The following is a 23,993-nucleotide window of genomic DNA, read 5'->3' as shown; positions in this document are numbered from 1 at the left end:
GGTCCAGCATCACAAATGAACCACTTGATTGACAAACGCAACCTTCTGATTTCCCGATGGTGCCTAAACTGGACAGAAGCTAGAGAACTGGCAGTGAGCCCCACGCTTCATGCATCTGGCTCACTCGCTCACTCCATCCTCTCATTTGTTCATATCCTCAGTATATCCACGTTAAATCTGACATGATTAGCCCAACGGTCATGCAGCGTGCTCACAACGCCCGATGCTCGCAATAACATCCAAGATGCAAGCATCTCGGACGATTTTCAACAAGCGCTTTATAACGATCGCAGTAGCCTTCAACTTTGGCGAATCTTTTCGTATCATCAAGAAAACAGAGCTCGATCCAAGGCGTTTTGTTTCTTACTATTAACTCCAAGTAAAATTTGACATCAAGTATTCCGTTTGAATATGAGTTTCCGTCCAGACACTCTCCCCGATCTCAAGGGCACAGTATTCATAGTCACAGGCGGGAATTCCGGCATGTAAGGCTCCCTTGTTCCGTCTCATTACGAAGTCCGCATCGCTGATATCGCCAAACTGAAGAGGATACTATACCGTAGCCCACCTAGCAGAACACGGTGCCCGCGTTTACATGTGCGCCCGATCAGTAGAAAAGGGCGCGGCAGCAATCGCCAGCATCAAGAAAATGCACCCCTCAGCCAATGTCGACCTCCTACAAATGGACCACATGGATCTCACCAGCGTCGTCGCGGCCGCCAAACACTTTCTCACCCTCGAAAGGGCTCTTCATGGACTAGTCAACAACGCAGGTATCATGGCGACGCCCTTCGAAATGACCAAAGATGGTCACGAGGCCCAGTGGCAGACCAACTACCTTGCGCACTGGGTTTTCACGGAGTACCTGGTTCCTCTGATGCTACGGACCGCCAAGACGCTCCCCCCCGGCAGCGTGCGTATCGTGAACCTCACTTCATCGGGCCACTTGAGCGCACCCAAGTGCGGCATCAATTTCAAGGATCTATCGCTCCAGGATAGCGGTCCGTGGCCGCGATATGGACAGAGCAAGCTTGCCAACATTCTGCACACTAATATTCTACACAACATGTACGGTCCTGACTCTAGTAATGCGCGGAACCGAGAGGGCGAGATCTGGGTCTCGTCTGTGCATCCAGGTTTGGTTGAGACAAACCTTGCCAAGTCAATGGGGAGTTGGATTGGGCCATGATGGGTGTTTTCTCGATCTTACGCATGTTCGGATTGACTTGGCCTGCCGATAAGGGGTCGTGGACTAGTGTATTCTGTGCGGCGAGTCGGGATATGAAGGCGGAGCAAAGTGGTATGTACTTTGAAATTTTTCGGCGCTTTGGGGAGCCAAGGTGGCAAAGTGCTGCGGCGAAAGACTGGACGCTTGCGGAGAGATTAGAGGAGTGGACTAGGGAGGTCATGAGAAAGGAAAGGTGGGTTCGATAATGATGTTAATTGGTTTCAGTCTTTTTCGATCATTGATAGATGTATTTTTTGCTATCATTAGATGTTATCAAGTTCTTCTAATTGTACATACTCTTATTTACTTGATACTTTCAGACAAATGTCCTGGATTATAATACCAAGTAATTTCTTACTTGGCATCGGGCTATTCATGTATATATATAAAGGCCATTGAACCAACAGCAAGCATGACAACAGTGAATGGCCCTCCCGAGTTTCACCAATGGTCTCATCATGGCTGACAGAGCTTAACGCTATATTTGTCGTAGTGTACTGCTTAAAGTCGGTAGTAGAAGGAACAAATGAGGTCGATGAGGAAGCAAAGGAGGCTGATAACAGTCTGGGTGGAGGTAAAAGGTGGCCCTTACCATCACGTACAGGAAGTCTACCAGTATATAAGGCAGATCTCCTACAGAGCTATGAATACAACAGCTTCTTCTATCTCTATTCCGAAATCCCTAGCTAACGATGAAGAAACTGCTGGGACCACAAGTTCTGTTATGCCTTCAGACGGTCTTGACTATTCCTCGAGCCAGAATTTACTCTCCCAGAGGACAAGTTTTTAGAATATAGACTATTGATTTGTTAGCGTACTTAAAAGACGGAAAACCTACCTTTAGTAGGAATAATTCCCCTAAATATAGGACTATTCCTGTTAGAATAGAGATTTATACGCATTCATACGTATCCAAGCGGCAATACCACCTGTAAATTAGTCAGCAGGATCCAGTCTAGGTAAGGGCCAGATCTGCCAGATATCTAGGACTTAGAACATCATCGGCAACAATACATTAACGGTCAACCCCCTACTATCGTGTGCCCCCAGCAGCGCACGAGAGCTGTTCCGACAATTTCATTTTTTAGGTGGCCAAGTTACGCTTTTTGTTAACGATATAGTAATTTGCATTATGGCTGGTAGTGGCTAGCCCAAGGGACGGTATGGAAGGTGTCTATGGACCATGTAAGGCAGCTCCTCGGCATATGAGACGGAGCTATCCACCTACACGGTCCTCTAGCAGTATTACCTCACATATTGGTTTGTCGTGTCCGTAACACCTCGTGGACGAAGGCATATCGAGAGGAAGAACGTTAGGTAAAACTATATTCCCTATTCTCTCCTCTTCACGGTTAAATGTAGTCTGACTGCCAGCTGGATTGTCGTCTCATTTGAGTCGTAAGAATAGATTTTTCACCCCTCCAGTCCCAAAACAAGACATAACAATAGGACAACAACAAAACGAATAGAATCACTCCAAGAACCGTGGATCCCTGCGATAAGCTGCAAACAGATCCCAGCCATTTGTCTTTATCAAAGTTTGGTATGTTTTTGACCTCACACGCCCAGATTTGTGCCGAAAACTTGCCCTTGTCGTAGAATATTTCGTCAGGAAAGGGTAAGGAGTTTGCGTATTCGAAATCGAAGTGGGCTGACTGCCCGAGAGCGACGAGCGTGGACGCCATCGATATCAAAGCTAGAGTACTGTTGAATCCTAAGGCAAAAAAGAGGCTTGATCGTGCCCAATTCGCGGTCTTAAATGCCACGTTAACAAGTTTCACTCGAGGCGGCGACTTTGGAGACGGGTTATGTGAAATTCTCACCCGAACGGGGCCTTGGAAGATGGCTAAAAAAGTGATGGTGTTGAGGGCAAGCGCGATGATAAGGCTGGTCACGCTGTTTGCAAGATGCAACTCGTAGTTGAGTGGAAGCATGTTTCGAGGGTCGTATCTCATCAGCTGCCCGCCGCCGTAGTAATCAGGGTCGTTAGGCATTGTTCTGAGAACGCCACTCTTATATGTGTAACGATGGCTATACATCCACTCCTGGACCTCTCCCAGAGACTTTGCACGCAACACCAGGTGAAGAACTGACGTCATGAGGAGAGCAGGGCCGAGAATAAAGGCTGCGATGAAGGAAAGCTTCTTAGCAGATAAAGACATCTGCATTTTGTTCTTAGAGGCTCCGTTGTTTTGCCTATCTTTATCACGTGTAGTAAAGGAAACGAAATCGGCTGCTGGCATGGCTTCGCCTTGTAATATACTCCTGGGTGAGGAGGAAGCGAACATGGCGAATTGAAGGTGGTTTCTTTGGAAGAGAGAAAGAGAGAAAGAGAGAGAGAGAGGGGGGGGTGGAGTGCGAGAAACAACAACAAATGAACAAGAGGTGAAAGTGATCAACGTTGTGCTGGTGTGACACGGTGCAGGCTGTGCTTTTGTCACTTTATTGCGTTCCCCCAGATGGCGCAGCACGCATGTGGGCACAGAGCCTTCGTCGCAATTTGCATTGATGATTGCAAATTATCCTGGAATAGTTGGGGACTTGAACCTTGGTCCAACATGGGTTATGGAGCATTAACTAAGTGATCCTTAGTTCGTATCCAAGTCTGCCTGCTGGCTGTTTGAATCAGGCTTCCGAGGCTTGGAAGGTGGGGGGTTGAGGGCGGGCGGGATTCTGCAGTCGACCACGCAATTAGACTTCCCATCTACATACCTACAACCAACAAGCAATATCATCATTCTGCCGTGACCGTCGCTATCACTCGTACGAGTATCCAACCGCCTGTGGAAACAACATGAACCATTGCCCCCAGACTTACCTGTAATTTCGGGGGCGATAATATCCGGCCCCAATTAGAAATTCAGTCCTTGCTGTATCCCGGCTTTGCGCCCAGCCCCCTCTCTCATACTTCATTGTCGAAAACCAGGGCCGGAGTGCTCGTTGGTTGCTGGTGGAGACATTCGGACGGACTCAATCATCATCATGAGAGCAAAGGCATGACCGTACGCCATCGTTCTTAGATGGCTGAGGTAATGAAAGCTGTCTGCAATAAGCCTTGCAGGGACACAGCAAAGTATTCTCAATACTTCGGTCACTAGTTATATAGCTTCTACAGCGCCGACTTGGAATATAAGAACCAATCCACATCGCGCCACAAAGACGTCCTATTTAACATTATTCACACTTATAAACTCACCCTTATACAGGTTTACACTTGAAACCTTTCCATCTTTCACGGTCTTCATCACTCCCCAAGCCGCCATCACTCTGATCAGACTCGCATTTACCACTTCACTTGACAGAAAACAAGTAATCAAAATGGCATTTCAAGCTGCTGGATTCTTGATGGACCTAGCCTCTACAATTGTCAGCGTCAAGATGTTGGTCGACGCGTCGAAGCCTGCATCAAATGATCCTGCAACGCTAGTCACTTTCACCACTGGTCAACACGAGAAACTAACCGGTGCTGGTGGCAAAATACCTCATATAGCTCTGTGGGATGACCACGGAAGTCGCATCGCGCAATGGCACCCCAAGAAGAATCAGAAGATAGCATCTGGTGCAGACGGAGATCGAAACGGACAAATTGTTGTCAAGCACAACCAGAACGGGGGAAAGGCGCAGACCCCTACTACATCATGCTGAGCAATCATGATGAGGATGCCATATGTCTTTCAACCATCACCGTGGCGAACAGTGCTAAACGGGGCCGGAGTTGCCAGTGACATTCGAGTGTAGCCGAGCATGCCAGGGCGAAGGAATCCAGCCGGGGCCAAAGGGGCCGTTGGAGCCGCCAGCTGCAGATTGATGTATTAGCCGGGCGGAAAGAGGCCTCCATCTCAAAATATACGACTTGAGAGAAATCTATCACTCTTGTAAGTTTTGAAAAGAAAAGAAGATTTGAACAGATCTAGATGGGAATCCCCGTGGATGCGTTTCGTTTCTTTTCATCCCCCCCCCCCTTCTTTCTTTTATTTGGGGGAGCTTTTTTCGTGGCTTGGGAACATACGCGTGGGGGCGTAACGATCAATTTTATTAGACTTGTTTCCATGTGAGTTCATTCCTGGCATTGCCGTTGGTTACTTTATATGTATCATTATTGCATCCTCAATTAGATTGCATACAGCTGGCGAGGAAACGTATGTGTTCAACATTCTACTTTTGTGGGATTACTGTCCGGTACACACTATTGCGGCGCAGATTTGACTGCCAACTGCTTGACTTATCTGGAAGATCTTATTTCTTGAAGATAGATTACAGTTTAAACCGTTGGTCAGGGACCGGGAATGCTTTTTGATCCGTGTAGTTGACCCCTTACTCCTCCTTTCAGGATGATGCCCCATTCTCAATGTCCCCTGTGCGCCTGGAGCAAGTTCTTTTCACTCGGATTCAACAAGATACATTCGGAAGGTATATTACATGACTGAAGGTTATAAAACCTTGTTGAACGCCATGAGAAGGAAACACTGAGCATCATACTCAGCATCAACAACCACTCAACAACTCTCCAACGCAAACTTGCCTTTGTTTACCTATTCACAATCGTTTTCGCTCCTCAACTCATTCATAACTTGATACCAAAATGCGCTACTCCGTCCTGAATGTGGCTTTCGTTGCCCTCATAGGGTTTATCGCCACTTTCAATGGCTCTAATGCCTTGCCTACCTGCAGCAAAACATACAAAGTAGTGAGCAACTCTACATAGGTGTCTCGACACTACTTACAATATGACCCACAGACCTCTGGAAACCACCTTCCATACTGCAGTTCTCGCCCTGACAGCCTAATTCCTGCTCTACCACCACTCAAGCGACCAAAGAACACTCCTTTGAACGACAAGTTCCCGGTCTCTGGTGGCCCGGGTCGTGGTCCAGGTGGCCTTCCCGGCGGAACTCTCTCTAATCCAACGCATACCACTCCTGTAAGTCATCTGTCCGAAACTGGACGTAAGCATCTATGTCCAGATGTGACTACTCTTGGAGGCGAAAAGTCGGCTCGGAATGCTGACTATGATCGGCTGTATAGCCTACCAGGACACCCGAGGAATTCTTGGCCCGGGCAATGGATGGAAAATCACTGTGATGCCTGGATTCGCAGAGAAGGGTTTTAAGGTGGACCACCAGAGTTATGCCAACGCGGTTTCCGGCTCAGTAAACAATAAAGAAGGATCATTGACTGTGTTTCATGCGATGTTAAAGGACGCTAAGATTAAGATGCCCGCAAAGGCACATGTCAAGCTCTTTAACATTCAGATTGAGGTCTTGAAGAAGCAGGGCATCACTCCTGAGAAGACGAAAAAGCTCACCTATACAAACGTCGTGGAGTCGAAGACTAAGCCAGTAATACAGGCCGCAAGGACCGAGAAGGGAGGCCTGGATATCACCGTCAGCGTTTCTTCCACTGGTGCTGACAAGAAAATCTTCGACGATATCTCACAGACTACGTTTGGAAAGAACGCACACTGGGTGGACAATGACTACATCAAGAAGGCATCTCAGCTTACCGGGTCTACGTTACTGACACAACAATCCTTAATCTAGACGCCCTATTCCCCTAAGACCTCCGCTCATCATCAAGGATTAATCCTCTACTTGTCCTGCACAATTCTGTAGCAGTCTCACTTTAGTGTGGTCGAGTTGTTTCGCCCACAGCTTTCCACCCTTTTCTCCAGGCTTTCTTCTTTCTTATTGGTTTTTGGACTTTTTGGAGGGTCCAGATATCCGACTTGTTTGCTATTTGCTACTTCAGCTCGCTATCTATTAGCACCCGCGTATACAATAGAACTTTTGCGCTGCTGTTCTTACCTCGCTTAGTTTATAAGCTTTACAACTCAAGTTTTCTCCCACTGAATATGACACACAGTTCAAGTCCTTACTTTGTTCTGAAATCGACATTAGCTTGACTGCATATGATGCTGCGGGCTCTCTCGCCCTCGGTTGGGGGTGGTCAAACAGCCTAGGTAAGCGCCGAGACGACGAATCCTGTTCTGTGACAATTTATTTCATCTTGCCGCAGGCTGAAGGAAACTGTGCACCGCCCCTGACGCCATAATTGCCCCAACCAACAGCCAACAAACACGCAGCATAGAGCATAATTAGAGCAGCGTCACCCGGCCAAAACCTCAAGCTGTTGTCTTTCCATCCCAATCCTTTTCGTTTGCCGATTTCCCCGCATCTTCCAACATACTCTTGTTATCAATCAGCTCATCAAAATGCATATCCTAGACTTTCCACCAGAGTTGATCCACATGCTGCTTTACCACATGGCACTATCCCGTGGCGTTACCCGAGCTCTTAGGTTGCGCCTTGTATGCAGTATGTCGGAAATGATTGTCTTCTGCCCTCAGAGCTAACGGTATTGCGTAGAGGTGTTCCGGGATTCTTTACAGCCTGCTCTATTCGAAACGCGTCTTCTCGATAAATTCCAATATGGCCAGGTCAATTATATCCATGATCGCAACACCGAACACATGAGTGATTGGTATATGCGAGAACACCATGGCGCCGAGGATTTTTGGCACTCCTATATTGCGTACCGGGTCCGAAACGAAGGCGACCCACAAGTCGGCCGGCTGGTCAAGATTCGACAAATTGCGGAAGCGTACTGCAGCAAGACGGGGTCAACTGACTTGGCCGGCACCATCGACACTCTTTGCTGGATGGCGCTCGAGCGAGCTGCCAGATGCCCTGTTCGCGCCAATATGTATGTGCTGAACCCCTATCGGTTTGACTCTGAGCGGGGCCCGGTCCCGGATCCCGGCGTCAGCCTCTTAAGCGTAGCGGCATATCTTGGCAACTTGTCGCTGGCCAAAGAATTGTTGGAGGAGGGCCACTGCCCGGAAGATACCAACGAGCTCTTCGACGAGCCCCTGCGCCTTGCCGCTTGGGCGGGCCACGCCGACATCTTGAAGCTGTTCCAGGAGCAGCTGCCCGAGTACGAATGCTATGGTACGGGAATCAAGCAATGGCGGGCGAAAACCGGACCTGGTGCCATTGGTGCCATCACAGGAGCTGCAATTCGTGGGGATTTGGACATGCTCCGTCTGGCCATATACCCCCCTTCACGGATTCAACCGGGCACCTCTGACTTTGCCGGTTTCCCATACGGACAGGTTGTTGTGGAGGACCCGTACGACTAACGAGTTTGCGAGCTTTACAGGGCAGCCCGCAAGACAAGATCAGTAGAGGCATTCACTTACATCACTTCCTTCTTCGAGCACGGAAAAGACAGAAACATGATATTTCACGGCGGCTTCGTCAGGGAACAATGCGAATGGGGCAACCTAGAAATTGTCAAGCATTTGGTCAACACTTACGGCTTTTCGAAACTCAACATGTACGGTCATGAAAACACGCCAAGACAAAACTGTCTGGTTGGTGCCGCCCGCGGATGGCGGGAAGACGTAGTTGATTTCTTACTCGAGTGCGGTATGAACGCCGAATGTGACCCGAGCGACATACACCCTCTACATGCGGCGACTTCTGCTGGAAGCATGTCCATTGTGCGCAAGCTCATGGGTCATTGCGCAAGTCCTGGAATTTGGGGATTCGCTCTCCTGAAGAATGCTGTACGTCTTGAGCATACAGCACTTCTCGAGTTCCTCTTAGAGAGAAACGTTTGTCATGATGAATCATCGGAGATGGAAGACATACTATATTACGCATTGGAATCGGGACTAGAATCCATGGTTGAAGTTCTACAACGATGGGACCAGGGACTTGGAGCGAGGAGCAAGAAGCGTAGTTCGCATATTGACCACTCAATGGATGTGGACTAAGTATAGCGTACGATAGCTTCCTGTCCATGACAAGGTAATACAGTGATTGATCAATTTCTACCCCACCCATAAGCATTTGAAATAGGCCTAAATTCATCGAGACCTATGATGCAAGTCACTCAACCCTAAGGAGTCGTGGAAACATCATCTTATTGAACTTGCAGATCACCCCCTTCACAAGCCTTTTGAGATGTCCAGAAAGAGACCAAGTATTACTTCACAGTCTAGACTTCCTTTTCTTTCCTTTAAAAGGCGCACCGTGAACAATTCTGTCATTCATACGCTGAACACTCAATCTCTGCGCGGCTTCTCAACCAAGTTCGGTATCCAATGATTTCTTAGGAATCTAATGACTGTGTACTCAGTGCTATCTTGCTACCTGGCCCCTTCTAGGAAATTTCTCAAATAGCTCAAAGGGAAAATATTCGTGGAGTAGGTAAGATGCTATATACCGGATATACGGTTACCTGAAACTTCTTCATTATGCCTATTCGACTCAAGTGGTAAATTATTGAAAAGCAAGTCTATACTAGTCTAACAAGTGTCGTATCAAGAAATCACGTCTACTTCTTGATTTGTGTCTTCTTTCCTACACCAGCCGGTGATGAGTAAATACTTTCAACAAACTCGTCGCTGAAAGCATAATCTGTATAGCCCACATCCGTCTCGGCATAGAAGGTCTTTCGATCGTACGGTGTAAGAGGAATGTCTCTTCGAATCCTGAAGGGCAAGTCTGGGTTCGAAATAAACCACCGGCCGAAGACAATGGCCACTTTTGTGTTCCTATAATAATCCTCCGCAGCTCGCTTGGCATTTTGGGGGTTGAAGCCGCCCGCAATAAGCACGGGCGACTCATTTTCCCAAGCGTCAAGCATGAAATGGATACTGTCCGCACTGTCTGCATCTGCATTGCCATCGACGCGGCCCTCGACAACATGCAAATAAGCCAGTTTGAGCTTCTTCAGCTCCCGGGCGACATGTGTGAACTGCGGGATCGGATCCGTCATGCGCATTCCCTGGAAGGTCGACCATGGCGAGAACCGGATCCCGACTCTATCCGCGCCGACAGCGGCAACGACGGCGCTGGCAGTCTCAATAACAAACCGCGCCCGGTTCTCAATACTGCCTCCATATTCGTCTATTCGCTGGTTCGCCCTGTCTTGGATGAATTGGTCGATCAGATAGCCGTTTGCACCGTGCAGCTCGACGCCATCGAAGCCAGCCTCGATTGCGTTGCGGGCTGCCTGCGCAAAGTCCGCAATTACGCTCCTGATGTCCTCCTTGGTCATCTCCTCCGGCATGTGCTTGCCCTCTCCTTCTGGAATCGCACTTGGGCCTTTGACGGTGAAGCCTCTGGTGCTTGCTGCCTTGGGGTCGGCAACGCGGCCAAGAGCCCAGAGCTGCATCCATATGAAGCTGCCTTTAGCGTGGACGGCATCTGTAATCTCTTTCCAAGACGCTATCTGGTCTCTAGTGTATATGCCTGGAGTGTGGTGGAGGCCAGCGTACGAGTAGCCATCGACCTGTCGGGAGACGAAGGTAGCCTCGGTGATGATCATGGTGCCAGGCACCGACGCCCGCTGGGTATAATACTCCTTGGCCATCGGGAGAGGAGCATGCGTCTCGTGGTGTGCCCGGAATCTGCTCAGAGGAGACATCACGACCCTGTGTTGGAGGGTCGTGTTGCCTACTTGCAGTGGTTTGAAAAGAGTTGAGTCAGACATCTTGACAATTACTCAATTATTGTGCTAATTGTGAATTAGATGTTTCAGATTGTTATTGTAGGTTGGGTGATGGTTTATGAGATAGATGTCTTCATTAAATACCATGTCCCGGGTCAGGACACCTGCGGCTATTAAAATAAGTATCGTCAAGCTTTACAATAAACCGCTGGTGGAAGTGAGCGCAATATCCTGTCCTGGCAAACCAAGGTTACCATCTTCCAATGTTTCTTAAAATATCGTGATGAGTAATGTCAGTAGATTGGTAATGTAGCAATGTCGCAACGTGTTTGGAGTTCGACGGCATTTACCAAGCTTCTTGAAAGCCATTACCGCTGCCAAGCCCGGGTCAGCCTCAGTGGCACCAATCAAATTCATTTTGTGAAACCCGCTGGCGCCTTGTCTTTTGTGATTACTCATATCCACCTCGGTACTTCTTGGTAATTAAGACCATCAATGTAAATTCTCGCTCTTTCGATCGCTTCAGTATATTGTGTGTTGATTTCATTTCGCTGTATCAAGTGCGCATACACATTGAGCACGAAGCTCGATTACAGTGAACTATGGAGTGGATAAACCAAACCGAGAGTTGCTATCATTCAGAGATACAGGGACACACGATGCAAGGTTGGGCAAAATTGGTGTCTTGATCGAAGAACTCTCGTGAGACATTTCACCTCACAAAAACACTGTACTTTGGGTGCTGTCAGCACCATGTCTATAAAACTAGCTGCGTAATGAGGGAATCGTACTCCTGGTCAGCAACTCTTCTATTCGGGAAGTACCATTGTATGTAACGAAGATGGCTTTGAACACTCACCAGAGACTGGAGTGTGTAACTAGGTCATAATACGGCTCTGAATGTTGTCAGACTCCTCGTCTCCCAACGTTTTAAGTGGCTCATGTAGCCAGTCAATTTCACATAGCATAGCCGAATCCTTATTTCTTACCTTAATCCTAGACAGGGATTTTGGGTGCTTCCCTACATCATTGCTCATTCCAAACAGAACCCAATGCTTGATTCATTTGTGGCGCCCTTCCGTGATCTCCAGAGCGCCTTCTGGAGACATGTTAGTGTTTTGACACGATGTCTATCATCCGCCTCAGAAGAGAAATAAACGCATTCATGGCAAACTTCAATCTTCATCGTTATCCTCCTAGGTTACTCCCATATTAGCTCGAACCTCCATTTTAGTGTCCAGTAGTGCACGACGGCGCCGTAATCGCACTAGGCAAGACTGCGATGTAGAAGAGAGAAAATTATAGTGGCAGGCAGGTGCTGAGAAAGACCGTCGCGACGATGGAGCGGAGCGAGAAAAAGGATAATTTTGTCTCTTTCCTGTTTCAAAGAAGGTCTAACGACGGTCCCGTCGGAAGATATGCAATTTTCCGAGTAGTTGCGACCGCCTCTCAGACGATGGTGGATGGTCGGTACAAATGCTATGCCCAGCTGACACCTGTGCTGAAACGTTGTTCGCTCGCGTGCTTGTGTTCCTGCCCTGGCTCAACTGCCCAGAACAGCGTTGGTAGAAGGGGGATCAGTCCTGGTGATCGCTGTGGATCAGTACCGGGTGAATTCTTGACTGCAAGGGTGTGAAAGGATTAAATGCGCACTAAAATCATCTCTGAACTGTCGGAAGAAGGAATAACGCTCTCCATAATTCAGAGGCTACCTACTATCATCCATGAATCTATACCCGAATTTTTGACTTTGGTTCGTGTGATATGTCGCTGTGTCATGATTAACGTTGTTGATACCCTAGGTTTCTGTCAACGCATGGAGAGCTTTGTTATTTTAGTTCTACAAACAAATCTAGCACTAGCCATTGGCATCACAAAGGCAAATTCAAGGTATTGAGCATCTTTTCTTCCCGTTTCCGTATGAATCCCCAAGACCTATCGCAGCATTCAGTCAAGTATCAATCAATACGGTGCCGCTGAAAGAGTTTCGCTAATCCCTGCTGAAGAAGAAAGAGGAAAGATGTGCAGCTCCCTTCCTCGTGTCAACGCAGCATAAACACTGTCTCACGAACGCGTGTTATGAATAGCAATTGTGTAAAGTCGTGAGAATATGGATTCGATAATTCAAAATTCAACCTGCAGATTTCAGAGTATCTACACTCTATATCATCATTGTTCATGATATGAGACCCCACAGCGACAAACATACATGTAGTGCAGCATCTTGAGGATCTTGGTACCCTTTGCATAGTGTGCCACCAAAATAAGAAGATACCCTGCCACTGTAGATATTTGCGAGTATATGAGAACGATTGAATAACTATATGTAACAACTGAACAGTTTACCTGGTGGTAAGCATGCAAATCCAACTCATGACAGGCAACAGTACTAACAACAAACGCAGGGTCAAGGGGGCACTAAAGAATCCCTATTGAGCTGCTCTTCCTAGAGAAAAGCGGCAAGATAGGTCGTAACGTTGTGAGGATCGCGGTTTGCTGTTTGAAGCAAATGTCTAGTCCAAAATCAGTTCGATTGAGGAGTGTAACACATAGCATGATTACCATGAAGATAATTCCCGCACATTCATGGACAAGACTAACCTAGCGCTTAATTGTGAGATTTATACCAGACAATGGGATGGCTTTGGGTATGAGGAACTAACAAAATTCCAATGCTTGAATGGACACCTTTTCAGCTGCATCTAAGGCGGTTGCTCTTGGGGACGTACTGGTACCTGGGACCTGGAATACAAAGACCTAGGAGACAATACACATTCGACCAAGGGCCACAACACATCTGTTCAACATGTTTAGGGATTGCAAGACGAGATCATGTCTTTCTCTTTCTCTTTTTCCTTCCTTAAGATGCTCGAATCCACACAATGTCTAGCTTACTGCGGCTGCTCCAACCTCCAAATGCTGCTAGACCCCATGTTAGTGATGGAAGGAATCAAGGGGTTGAGCTGCGTTTGAGCCTCGTTGTGGACCCCGCGGGGCTTCTTATTGAGCAGGATTTGTCGACAAGCAGCGAATCCCCTTCGCGATTTCTTATACGGTGGAAGGCTAGGTGGCCGCTTAAGGAAGTCTTCGAGAAGTGTTCTAGCGTGCACGGGAGACTTCACCAGATCTCACGCATCCTTTGACGGGTCATGATTGGTCTGCGGGTCTACTGGGTGATGCACTGCCCCCATTCAGCTCCATGATGTATGTATATTTGACGGACACCAAAAACCTCAGCACTCTCTCTAATTTGATTCCAACATCACCGCCTCATCCGCCCACTCCTCTCATTTTGCATACTGTCTTTTGCTTGCGTGCAGTTTGGTACACATGTGTTTTCGAGTATTTTGTTTGATCCTGCCTATTCATATCATTGCCGAAACACACCAGTGCCTCTTGTTTGTTTCCGTGCTCACACACCTTACAACGTCACTGCTAGTCGTGCAAACCTGGCTTCACCACCATCCCAACCCTCAAAGAGCTTGTAACAAGTCTCACAGCTCAAGGACACGACTTCAAGAATTCCTTCCCCCGTTTCCATATTCCACGAAACACGCAACCGCTAGATCATATATCAATTGACCCTTGCCAAAGGCAAGGAGGTTTGCCATTCCTACATCTCTGGGCCAGGACTCGCTCTTAGAACCATCTCTCCCTAAGCACGTTGGCTCTGAACAATCTTTTCGAAGACGAAAGAAGAGGCAAACAGCCCTCAGCTGCACCAGCGTCCAGACAATCGCAAATCATATGTCAAGCATGTCAACAGAGGCTATCATAGCTATTGTAGCTATCATTATTGCTTTGCCGCCGACAGCCTACGCTATTTTTCAGTGGATGCGGCATCGAAACCAGTGCCACGAGGAGCTAATCCGTATGTTGTCTGCATGCTCTCCAGTTCATTTAGCGGGGCCCTTTACTAATAAGTGCTTTCTTCCACAGCACCCCTTGTTCCGCGCCGTGGCAGCAACAGACCCCTGCAAGTTGACGACTACAATCTAGGCGGCTTCTCGGCGTCCACAGGCGGCGATTTCCGTGCAGTGGATAGGGTGATCGTCTTTGAGACGCGCGAGTATGCCAGCTTCGTGGGACAATACCGGTTCCGTGAGCCTGCTTCTAGTAAGCCTAGAGTGCTAAGCCGTTTTTGACAATGTTGAACGCTCACACCAAATAAAGGGAATTTGGACATTGAACAAGCATACCCAAGCACTAGGCTCCGCACAGAATGGGATCAATCGAGCATGCATAATAGAGCGGGTTCTAGCTTCCGGCTACTTAACTGGGAGGGTCGAACATAAAGTGCCTCGGCTGAGAATAGAACCCAGTGTATAATACCGAACACTATTGTACATGGTAAATCTATATATAATTTGCGTAGGCATTACGGCATTGAGTCTAGATTCGGGCTTTGTTGAATGGCAAGTGGTGGATTCTAGGAAGTGGCATTGCAATCAGGGGAAAATATCTTGGCGATTTTCTTGCGGGCTGGTGGTGGACAAGATGCACCATCTACGTTGCACGCAACGTAACACCGCTGGGAAGGCGGCTTATATGAACTCAAATGCTTTGACGCACAGCTCATTTGTGCCTTTTGCCTCGTCATGATACTTCATTTACTACATATGAGAACAGAGACATTAGTGATACCAGCATCGCACCTTTTAGACCACGACACCGCCCAACAACTCATCAAATACTTCAAAGTTGCCCTCATTCTTGCGATCGTAAACCGCGAACCAAACCTCCCTCCACCACCCGCCCCAAACTCGGCCTCGTCCAGCACCTCAAGCCAACACCTCGCAACCTCCTCCGGCGGGTTTCGGAACGCACCGCACCCCAACGCGCCGAGCACAAGCAAACTGTGGTCCCGGCTCGCCGCCATCCGCAAGCAGAGCCTCATCTTCTCCATCGTTAGCGCCCGGTCCCCGGTCCTCGCAAACTCGTACACCTCTTCTGTCCCCGCCGTCGTGACGACCTTCCGCCTCCTAACCTCTGGTCTCCGGATCGCTGCGATGCTGAGCACGCTCACAACCGGCAGGTCCGCGTACGCGATCCCAGGGACGAGCAGCCTGTGCCCGCTCGCCATGTCGCTGCGGATGACGACGACGTCGGGCGTGTACACCCCGCCGCGGCGCTTGAACGGGTAATACCGCTTGTGGAGGCTCAGATACAGTGAGGAGCGGTAGCAGATGGCCTCCTCCTGCGCGACGGCGCCCTTGAGCCAGCCGCCGCCGGGGTGGATGTCGGAGGCCATGTTGAGCACCGCGACGCGGCCGCCGTCGGGCCGCTGCGCCGCGAGGTCGATGGCCGCGTTCAGGGTGTCGGCGTTGACGATCTTGATCTTTGCGCGGGGGGTGTGCGCGGGACACGCGGAGGCCTTTAGGGGCGGGAGGTAGTCCATGTGCAGGGACTCGGATTTCGAGGCGTTGAGGTGTGGTAGGTTGGGGAGGATGCGGGGGAGGACGGTGCGGGTCTCGGCGGAGACGGAGGCGAGGGATGGGTTCGAGCGGTCGCCGCCACCGCCGTCGCTGCGGGACTGAGATTGGGAAGATTGCGGTGTTGTGGTTGAGGAGGATGACGGGGTGGGGAAGGACGACGAGGTTGATTGTGTGGATGCTTGTTGGCTTGGTTGTTGAGGTGCGTCTTGGGGTTTGTGAGTTCGGTTTCCTCCGTTCTTAGAGAAGGCGAACTCGAAGAGGTTCGTTTGACGCGAGTTGCCGGACATGGCGGGCTATGTCAGGCGTGCCAGTTGTGTGGTTGATGAAAAATCTGCGGGATGAGAAGCGCGATGGGTGTGTGGACGTTGGTTGGAAGTGGTTGCCTGGAACCCGTCCGAATGAGACGCGCTTATTGATGCGCTGATGTGGGGTATTTCACAGGACGATTGCTGGCGTATTATTGCAAAGAACCCAATATTGTCGGGAAAGGAGGTCTTCCGCGGCGTTTTTTGACCTCAATGGTGACCGAATGAGACACGATATTGAGTGGTGTGTGGTTGAATGAGATGTGAAAATAAGGTTGGCAGCAGGGAACTTGGACGGAAACTGGCCGGGGTGACTCACTTAGCGCGCTACGCTACCGTCGGATTTCACGTGTTGAACATGCAACACTTGTCCCAACAGTCAGGACGCCGTTGAATCAGGTCGATATCGAGCATGGGTATCATTTCAGATTTTTGTCTATGTAGAATTGTACATGTTGTTACAAGAGTGTACAGCTTGACCGCGAATAGCGTGAGGACTCCTCGACAGCATCCTGGAATTTTCTAGGCACGCGTCTTGATGGCGCCTTCGGGAATCGCGTCCTCGGCCTCGAACTTGCGCGGGATAAGACCTTCGGCCATGTCGATGGCGCCTTGCATGTCGTTCTTGTTGAACAAGAACAAGCCCTGGATGGCAGCCGTGCTGGTGGACCTGTTGGCCGTCTCTCCCGTTCCGTTGCCAAACAGACCAAGGTCCTCAAGTCTCTGCAGGAAGCGCTCGCGACCCGAACCATCGGCGTCGACGTCGCCATAGAAGCGATCCCACATCTGGCCAGCCTGATACTTGGTCGCCTCGCCGATGCGCATCATCATGTCCACGCGTCCGGGGCGGATGAGTGCCGGGTCAAGACGCTCGATGTGGTTGGTCGTCAGGAAGGCAATACGCTCTTCGCCGGCGGCCAAGCCGTCCAGCGCATTGAGCAGACCGGAGAACGTGACGCTGGCACCACTGTAGCCATCCGCATCGCGCTGACGGCGGTTAACAAACGCCGAGTCTGCGTCTTCCAGCAGGAGGATGCTCCGACGCGGGAGCTTCGTCAAAAGGTATGCCAGCTTGTCGTCCGTCATGCCCATCTCGCTGAGGTTGATCATGGCCACGCTAAAATCCAGTTCACCGGCAAGGGACTGGATGAAGGAACTCTTTCCGCTGCCGGGCGGTCCAAAGAGGAGATATCCACGTCGGTAGGGAATGCCACGGTCGACATACCACTGCTGCCGGCCCAAGAAATCCTTGACATCGTCTACGATGCCTTCCTTGACTCCTTCGTCCAGCACCACCGAGCCAAGCGGGCGCTTCTTCCGGGGGTCGCCGAGCGGCGCCCATTCCATCCCTCTCGCAGCGTAGACAATCGTCTTTCCCTCATTCGCCTTGGCCGCCAGCGCGTGCGCCTCGCCAAACACGTCCTCGAACACGTGCCGGTGCGCCCACAGCGTCGTCAGCTGCACAATCTCGTGCGGCTCGCCCGTGTTCATGTTCGCCGTGCTGTGCTTCTCGCGATTGATGGCGATGTAGGCGTTCTTGTGCTTGACAATGTGCCGGCCGTAGCCGGGCTGCAGGAAGAAGTGCGCATTCGTCGGGCCGGTCGCGCCGCGCTGGGCGGTGGTGGTGGTTGAGACGGAGAGGTTGTGGATGCGCGTGATGCGCGAGGCCAGGAACCCAACCTGCTCGCGCGGCTGCGAGAGCCAGGCAAGGATCCACGGGTAGGCCGGGTCCTGCTTGCTGATCTCGACGTTGACGAGGAGGCGGCGGCGGGCGGCTCCCGCGGCGACGACGACGCCTTTGCGGGCAAAGGCCGCCGCGGCGCCTAGGCTAGCGAGGCCGATGCCGCCGGCGAAGAGGGGGTTGTTGAAGAGCGCATCGAGGCTGAGCACCGAGGCCGAGGCGGATGCTGCTGTCGATGCGGTCGGTGCGGTCGAGGACATTACGGACGGCGGGTGTGGTGGCTTCGAGATCGCATCGCGCGATGATGTGTCGTGGTGGATTGGCGGGAAGCGGGAAAAGTGACGGAGACGAATTTTTGGGAGCTGTTTGCAGGGATGACGAAACGCTGAGGGAAACCCCCCCGGTCGCCGGCTTAGAGGCTCCACCCCTCTGCTGCAGCGCCGAACGACGGAGCCCTGTCCGACTCGGCCCTCCCCCTGTCGACAAGTCGGGGAACCTGGGAACGATCTTATCGGGTATTCGCTCTGGACAACACCTGGGCGCTTTGTAATATTTAGATCAGTAATCAATTTCAGAGCACAGCCAGATAGGCCGTATCACACGCTATACATAGTATTGCCGAGGTTTAAGCTTTCGGGCGCTCCCTTGCTCAACGGGGGGTTCATCGTAACCTCCAAGTGATTATTAAACGTCCGGGGAGAGCCACCCCATCTCCCGCCTTGGGGCTAGATAGAGCCGGACGATTTCTCAGCGATGTGTTTTTTTCCAAGGAGCTCATTTCCATGGACGGGTATTAACTGGCTGCAGTATCACTCACCTCGTTGATAAAGCGGCAAACACGGCAAACCAGTAGCCCTGCTCTAGCTTGAGACAGCCCAGGGCGATGTCGTCAGATGGCTTGTCCGGTCCGGGCCTAGAGGAGATCTTCGCTGCATCCTCGGACTCACGCCCGCATCACTCGAAGAAGCTTGACTTGATTTCCAATTTCCGGTGCGCTGCGTTGACCATTGTTTGACTTGCAGTATGATTCACGTATTGCTAATACATGCACGCCCTGTCCCTGTGGCTTTTCGTTGTCCGCCGTTGATGTTGATCTATATGTGACTAGGGTCTGCTTATCACTCTTCCGTCTCGACATGTCTTATAGCCGAGCTGGTTTCCCACTTAATCGCTTGGTTCTTCAAGTGCTCCATTGCTCTGGACAACTTTGCAGCCTACGTTCACCGGCCACCGCGTCTCCATGGCTTCGCAGTCACCAGCACGCTCCTCGGAGGAGACGCAGACAGCTCATTCCAACCATGATCATTTGAACCACGACCCCGAGAAGCAAGATGGTGCCAAGAGCGACGAGACACAGTCCGGTGAAGCATCAAAGAACGACGCCGATGGGAGGGCGAGATGGAACTGGGATACAGATCCTCACAATCCCATGAACTGGCCAACACGCCACAAAGTCAGGCAGATTGTGATGCTTTCTCTAGCGGCCTTCACAGCGTAAGCTCCTACGGCTCTCCTCGTAGGCTGGAAAATGTCCTGACAGCCATCCAGATCCGTCGGCACCTCCATAATCAGCCCAGCCCGCGCCCAGCTCATGCAAGAGTTCGATGTCACCATGACACAGGCCATCGTCCCGCTGTCGATGTACGTCTTTGCCCTTGGCCTGGGTCCCATTGTCGGCGGCCCGCTGTCGGAAACGGTGGGCAGGCATCCCGTCTACCTCATCAGTCTCCCTCTCGGCGGCCTTTTCACCCTCGGCGTGGGCTTCTGCCACAGCTTTGCCGGAATCTGTATCCTGCGCTTCCTCGCGGGTTCTGCCTCTCGCCGAGCCTGGCCATCGGCAGTGGGACCATCAACGAAACGTTCAGGCCCTCGGAGCGCGCGCTGCCTTCCACCACGTACATCCTCATGCCGTTTCTCGGCCCGGGACTGGGGTAGGTCGACAATACCACTGGCAAGACAAAGATGCTGACTTTGGGAAAAGACCCGTAATCGGCGCCTTCGTCATCAATCGGAAGGGCTGGCGCTGGACACAGTGGACAATGCTTTTCTTCATCATCACCGCCATGATATCGACCTTCTTCAGCAAGGAGACCTACCACACCGTCCTCAAGCGCCGGCGCGCGACACAGCTCGGCCTGCCCGTCGAGCCCCAACCTGCAGCGCGCGAGCGCGTCCAAAAGTTCGTGACCACGGCTATCGCGCGGCCTGTTCGAATGATGTTCACCGAGCCCATCGTCTCGTTCATTTGCCTGTACGTGGCCTGCGAATTCGCCACCTTGTTTTCCTTCTTCGCCGCCCTTCCGTACGTCTTCGGCACCGTGTACGGCTTTGGCATCGAGCAGCAGGGCCTAGTCTTCATCTCCATCGCTGTGGGCTGTGTCCTGGGGTGTCTAACGGTCCTGCTGTGCAACGCCGTCCTCTACCTCCCGCAGACGAAGAAATACCCTCCACAGCGCACGCCGCCAGAGCACCGGCTGTACCCGGCCATGATTGGCAGCATCGGGCTCCCGCTGGGTCTCTTCTGGTTCGGATGGACGGCTCGCGAAGACATCTCCTGGGCCAGCCCGGTGGTTGCCATTGTGCCTTTTGCCTGGGGAAACATCTGTCTCTTTGTGAGCACCATGCAGTACCTTGTCGATGTCTACCAGGGAACGACCATTGCCAGTGCAGCGAGTGCGAACAGCCTGGCCAGGTACGTCCTCGCAGGCGCGTTCCCTCTGTTCATCGTCCAAAGTAAGTCCCCAATGCCTGTGACAGTGGGACACGGTGCTGACGTATGGGATCCAGTGTACACCAATCTGGGTATCGGCTGGGCTAGTAGTCTGCTGGGCTTCATCGCGCTAGGGTTGATGCCGGTTCCGTGGGCCTTTTTCAAGTTTGGACGAACGATCAGGCAGAAGAGCAACTTCGACACGGTGACGTTTTGACGAGAGCGTGGGGGCTGTAGGCTTCGGTATCTCGCACCGTTACGTGCAAGTTGTAATGTCCAGTCAGGATGCAAAACAGAGAATGCAACAAGACCAGTGCCGTGACAATGAAACGGTGACAGATCTCCTCACACGAAGCTTATGACAAGTGACAGCTCGGGAGGCACCGAAGATGTGGATCGGCGCCGTGGAGTGCCTCCAACCCGGGGAAATGTCCGAGTGTGCCGTTGTGCTGGTAACTGGATCTTCCCAAGGATGAGAAAACCAAGGTGGGGCCGGCGGCGCAAGTCATTCAGCAGGGTTCGACGGGCGGCTTGAGTGTTCAAGAATAAAAACAAGGGGGTAAAGAGGAGACGTCTGGTAATAACTCGGGATGACGGGGAGAAGATGGGCAAAAGTTCCGTTTCTTCTCTCATCCTCTCATCATCTCGCAGCTCTAGTCCGCATTTGTTTTGGGGGAGGGGGGGGGGGCGCGAGGGATTTGACGCAGACATGGACATGAGACGCGCAATTCTCGGCCGGGGCTGTGCCGGATTTGCTTTCTGGGCATCCAGGGCACCCAAGACATTCCAAGACGAGTTGACAACAAAGAGCACGGGACGGCAGCGCGGCACTCATTTCAAACAGTATGGGGACTTGCTGGCTAGTAAAAACTGAAGCAGCAAACCCAAGGGCTCACGTCGGGGACTTCTTGGGTGCTCTTGGCCGGCCAGGTACCGTCCAATGACTTGACGCGATACCGGCAAAGGTATGCGCTCTGCCGGTGGCGCGGCCTACTGCGGCAGATGAGGGGGGCCCTTGGCGCGCTTGTGCTCGACCTTTTTCCCTCTGAGGCTTTTCCTTGGTGTTTCCCCCCCCCATCCGGTCTCACTCCTTCGGGACGGTGTGGGCGGTTTGCTTATGGTTTGCCTGGCCCCGAGGCTTGAGAAACATGTGGCTAGATTTTTCCTCAATCATTCCCGACGACATCTCCTTCGAGTTTCATCCGTTTGACAATTGTAGTATTGTAATCGTCGACGTCGCGATAGCTTCAGCCGGCCACCGTCATCGATCTCTGCGACATCAGAGGGCGACGACTCTTTCATTACGACTCACCTAATCTCATCACCAACCGCTTTGCGCCACAGGCCCTCGCCTCAGTTGTATTACGACCAGCCCGCTTCCATTGCCTGCGTCACCTCTCCCTGGCAAACCCGATTCTTCACTCCGTAAGACGAATTGACGAGGATTGCAAGCCGCGCATTGAGACATCACGAAAATACCCTAGCGAAGCGTCGAGGCTCGGCTGTCTGTCCTTTAGCTCTCCTCCGCATGCAACCCTAGCCTGCATCTCTCGCCAGCATCGCCCAATCGCGGGGGTATGAGGGCCACCATCATCTCATGACAACCTCACCATACCACCGACCCCTCATCACCATCAACCCCGCCAGCGCACCAATCATAGCCCGTCAGCCATGATTCTCCCCTCACCGCGCATCAAGCGCCTGCTCGTTCTCGTCTTCTTCTCCCTCCTCATCGGCAACGCTCTGCTGTACCTGATCTTACCATACGACAACCCGCTCGTGCTGGCCTTCCGCTTCAACTTTTCGGGACTGCAGCTCTGGTTCCGCGGGTCCGGAATCGAGAAGGACGCCTGGCTGTATAAGCCGGCCAAGTACCCCATCGAATACCGCACCGATGTGGGGTTGCTCATCAAGACCGGCTACGGCACCCGGCATCGCCTGGCCGCGCAGCTCGAGGCGTTCGACCTGACGACGGAAAACGCCGACGCCTTTGTCGTCGTGGGTGACTGGACGCCGCGCGCGGACAGCAAGATCGGGGGTGTTGAAGTCCAAGATGCTATTGGCGGGGTGATGGCCATGCCCGAGATGAGGTCCCACCACGATGCGCCAAAGTTCCAGGAGTACCTGGCCCTCAAGGAGGCCGTGCAGAACGGCGACGACGCAAAGGCGACTGAGATTGGCAAGAGCTTCGGGTGGGATCTCGATGCGCTCAAGGTACTTTTCTTCAACTCCGCGTGGTCGCAATTACTCCAGGGCTCACGCTGACACTGCCGCAGTTCATCTGGGGCCTCGAGTACGTCTACGACAACCTCCCGCCGAAAAAGTGGTATGTCATCCTCGACGACGATACCTACCTCGTCAAGTCGTCCTCCGGCTCCTGCTGGCGCACTGGGACTCGGACGTGCCGCAGTACATTGGCAACGCCGTCGGCGACTTCAAGGGACGTTTCGCGCACGGCGGGTCGGCGGTGGTCATCTCGCACGAGGCGGCGAGGCAGCTGCTCTCGCGGCGCGACGTCGTGGCCGCGGCGCAGGAGCACTCGCTCGACGAGACGTGGGGCGACAAGCTCATCGCGACGGCGTTCCAAAAGATTGGCGTCTATCTCGACGAACGCTACAGCCACTTCTTCAACGGGGAGCGGCCGAACATCTCCAAGATCATGGCGGACCGGTTCTGCTCGCCGCTGGTGTCGTTCCACGGCGTGGCGGACCCCGAGGAGATGAAGAAGATCGGGGCCGCCTTCAGGGACGAGAGGAGCCCCGTGTTCTGGGGGCAGCTGTGGGAGATTTACGGGGCGCCGTCGATAGAGGAGTTCAAGCGGTCACCGATCCGGAGCGGGCGAGACTACGTGGGACGGACCGACGAGCGGGCGAGAGTGCTGCCGTCAACAGAAACGGCGGAAGCGTGCTTGAGGGCATGTGAGGGCCTGGCGGGCAAGTGCCTGGCGTGGACGTGGGTTGAGCAGAGCAGGGAGTGCAGGCTGAGCCCGTGGATGATCCTGGGCGAGCCTGTCGACGGCCACTACTCGGGCATCAACGTCGGAGAGGTTGAGAAGCTGCAGCAGAGCTGCTGAGAGGGCGAGGGCGAGGGCCGATCTGACGAACGGAAGGCATGAAAGCAATGATACCCAAGAGAAATACAGGCGTTGAGGCCGCAAACAGGTCGATTTACATAT

At 52.0% G+C, this 23,993-nt stretch overlaps 10 protein-coding genes across 10 annotated transcripts; 7 read left to right on the top strand and 3 right to left on the bottom strand.

Annotated features, from left to right (window-relative positions):
- Positions 1–649: 649 nt before the first annotated feature.
- ColSpa_00473 (putative oxidoreductase) lies at positions 650–1,189 on the top strand (the record flags this gene model as incomplete). The annotated part of the gene is made up of 1 exon (XM_049266685.1): positions 650–1,189. The coding sequence occupies one exon, from the start codon at positions 650–652 to the stop codon at positions 1,187–1,189; it is 540 nt and encodes a 179-aa protein (XP_049122642.1).
- A 3,357-nt stretch (positions 1,190–4,546) lies between these two features.
- ColSpa_00472 (uncharacterized protein) lies at positions 4,547–4,873 on the top strand (the record flags this gene model as incomplete). Its single annotated transcript, XM_049266684.1, has 1 exon — positions 4,547–4,873. One exon carries the CDS (start codon positions 4,547–4,549, stop codon positions 4,871–4,873), a length of 327 nt encoding a protein of 108 aa, XP_049122641.1.
- Positions 4,874–6,441: 1,568 nt separating this feature from the next.
- Positions 6,442–6,811, top strand: ColSpa_00471 (uncharacterized protein; the record flags this gene model as incomplete). The annotated part of the gene is made up of 2 exons (XM_049266683.1): positions 6,442–6,740; positions 6,769–6,811. The coding sequence occupies 2 exons, from the start codon at positions 6,442–6,444 to the stop codon at positions 6,809–6,811; spliced, it is 342 nt and encodes a 113-aa protein (XP_049122640.1).
- A 628-nt stretch (positions 6,812–7,439) lies between these two features.
- On the top strand, positions 7,440–8,366 carry ColSpa_00470 (uncharacterized protein; the record flags this gene model as incomplete). Its single annotated transcript, XM_049266682.1, has 2 exons — positions 7,440–7,535; positions 7,617–8,366. 2 exons carry the CDS (start codon positions 7,440–7,442, stop codon positions 8,364–8,366), a joined length of 846 nt encoding a protein of 281 aa, XP_049122639.1.
- Positions 8,367–9,568: 1,202 nt separating this feature from the next.
- Positions 9,569–10,609, bottom strand: ColSpa_00469 (chanoclavine-I aldehyde reductase fgaOx3; the record flags this gene model as incomplete). Its single annotated transcript, XM_049266681.1, has 1 exon — positions 9,569–10,609. One exon carries the CDS (start codon positions 10,607–10,609, stop codon positions 9,569–9,571), a length of 1,041 nt encoding a protein of 346 aa, XP_049122638.1.
- Positions 10,610–15,293: 4,684 nt separating this feature from the next.
- ColSpa_00468 (uncharacterized protein) lies at positions 15,294–16,409 on the bottom strand (the record flags this gene model as incomplete). The annotated part of the gene is made up of 1 exon (XM_049266680.1): positions 15,294–16,409. The coding sequence occupies one exon, from the start codon at positions 16,407–16,409 to the stop codon at positions 15,294–15,296; it is 1,116 nt and encodes a 371-aa protein (XP_049122637.1).
- Positions 16,410–16,949: 540 nt separating this feature from the next.
- Positions 16,950–18,368, bottom strand: ColSpa_00467 (mitochondrial chaperone BCS1; the record flags this gene model as incomplete). Its single annotated transcript, XM_049266679.1, has 1 exon — positions 16,950–18,368. One exon carries the CDS (start codon positions 18,366–18,368, stop codon positions 16,950–16,952), a length of 1,419 nt encoding a protein of 472 aa, XP_049122636.1.
- Positions 18,369–19,348: 980 nt separating this feature from the next.
- ColSpa_00466 (polyamine transporter 4) lies at positions 19,349–20,043 on the top strand (the record flags this gene model as incomplete). The annotated part of the gene is given in 3 exon segments (XM_049266678.1): positions 19,349–19,602; positions 19,657–19,864; positions 19,882–20,043. The coding sequence occupies 3 exon segments, from the start codon at positions 19,349–19,351 to the stop codon at positions 20,041–20,043; spliced, it is 624 nt and encodes a 207-aa protein (XP_049122635.1).
- Positions 20,044–20,147: 104 nt separating this feature from the next.
- ColSpa_00465 (polyamine transporter 4) lies at positions 20,148–21,035 on the top strand (the record flags this gene model as incomplete). Its single annotated transcript, XM_049266677.1, has 2 exons — positions 20,148–20,841; positions 20,896–21,035. 2 exons carry the CDS (start codon positions 20,148–20,150, stop codon positions 21,033–21,035), a joined length of 834 nt encoding a protein of 277 aa, XP_049122634.1.
- A 1,454-nt stretch (positions 21,036–22,489) lies between these two features.
- On the top strand, positions 22,490–23,891 carry ColSpa_00464 (uncharacterized protein; the record flags this gene model as incomplete). Its single annotated transcript, XM_049266676.1, has 3 exons — positions 22,490–23,032; positions 23,095–23,175; positions 23,229–23,891. The coding sequence occupies 3 exons, from the start codon at positions 22,490–22,492 to the stop codon at positions 23,889–23,891; spliced, it is 1,287 nt and encodes a 428-aa protein (XP_049122633.1).
- Positions 23,892–23,993: the final 102 nt, after the last annotated feature.

The sequence above is a fragment of the Colletotrichum spaethianum genome, assembly GCF_022836535.1.
Source record: "Colletotrichum spaethianum MAFF 239500 DNA, contig01, whole genome shotgun sequence".
Classification (NCBI taxonomy): domain Eukaryota; kingdom Fungi; phylum Ascomycota; class Sordariomycetes; order Glomerellales; family Glomerellaceae; genus Colletotrichum; species Colletotrichum spaethianum.
Note: the sequence above shows the minus strand (reverse complement) of the source record. Positions and strands in the feature narration are given on the sequence as shown.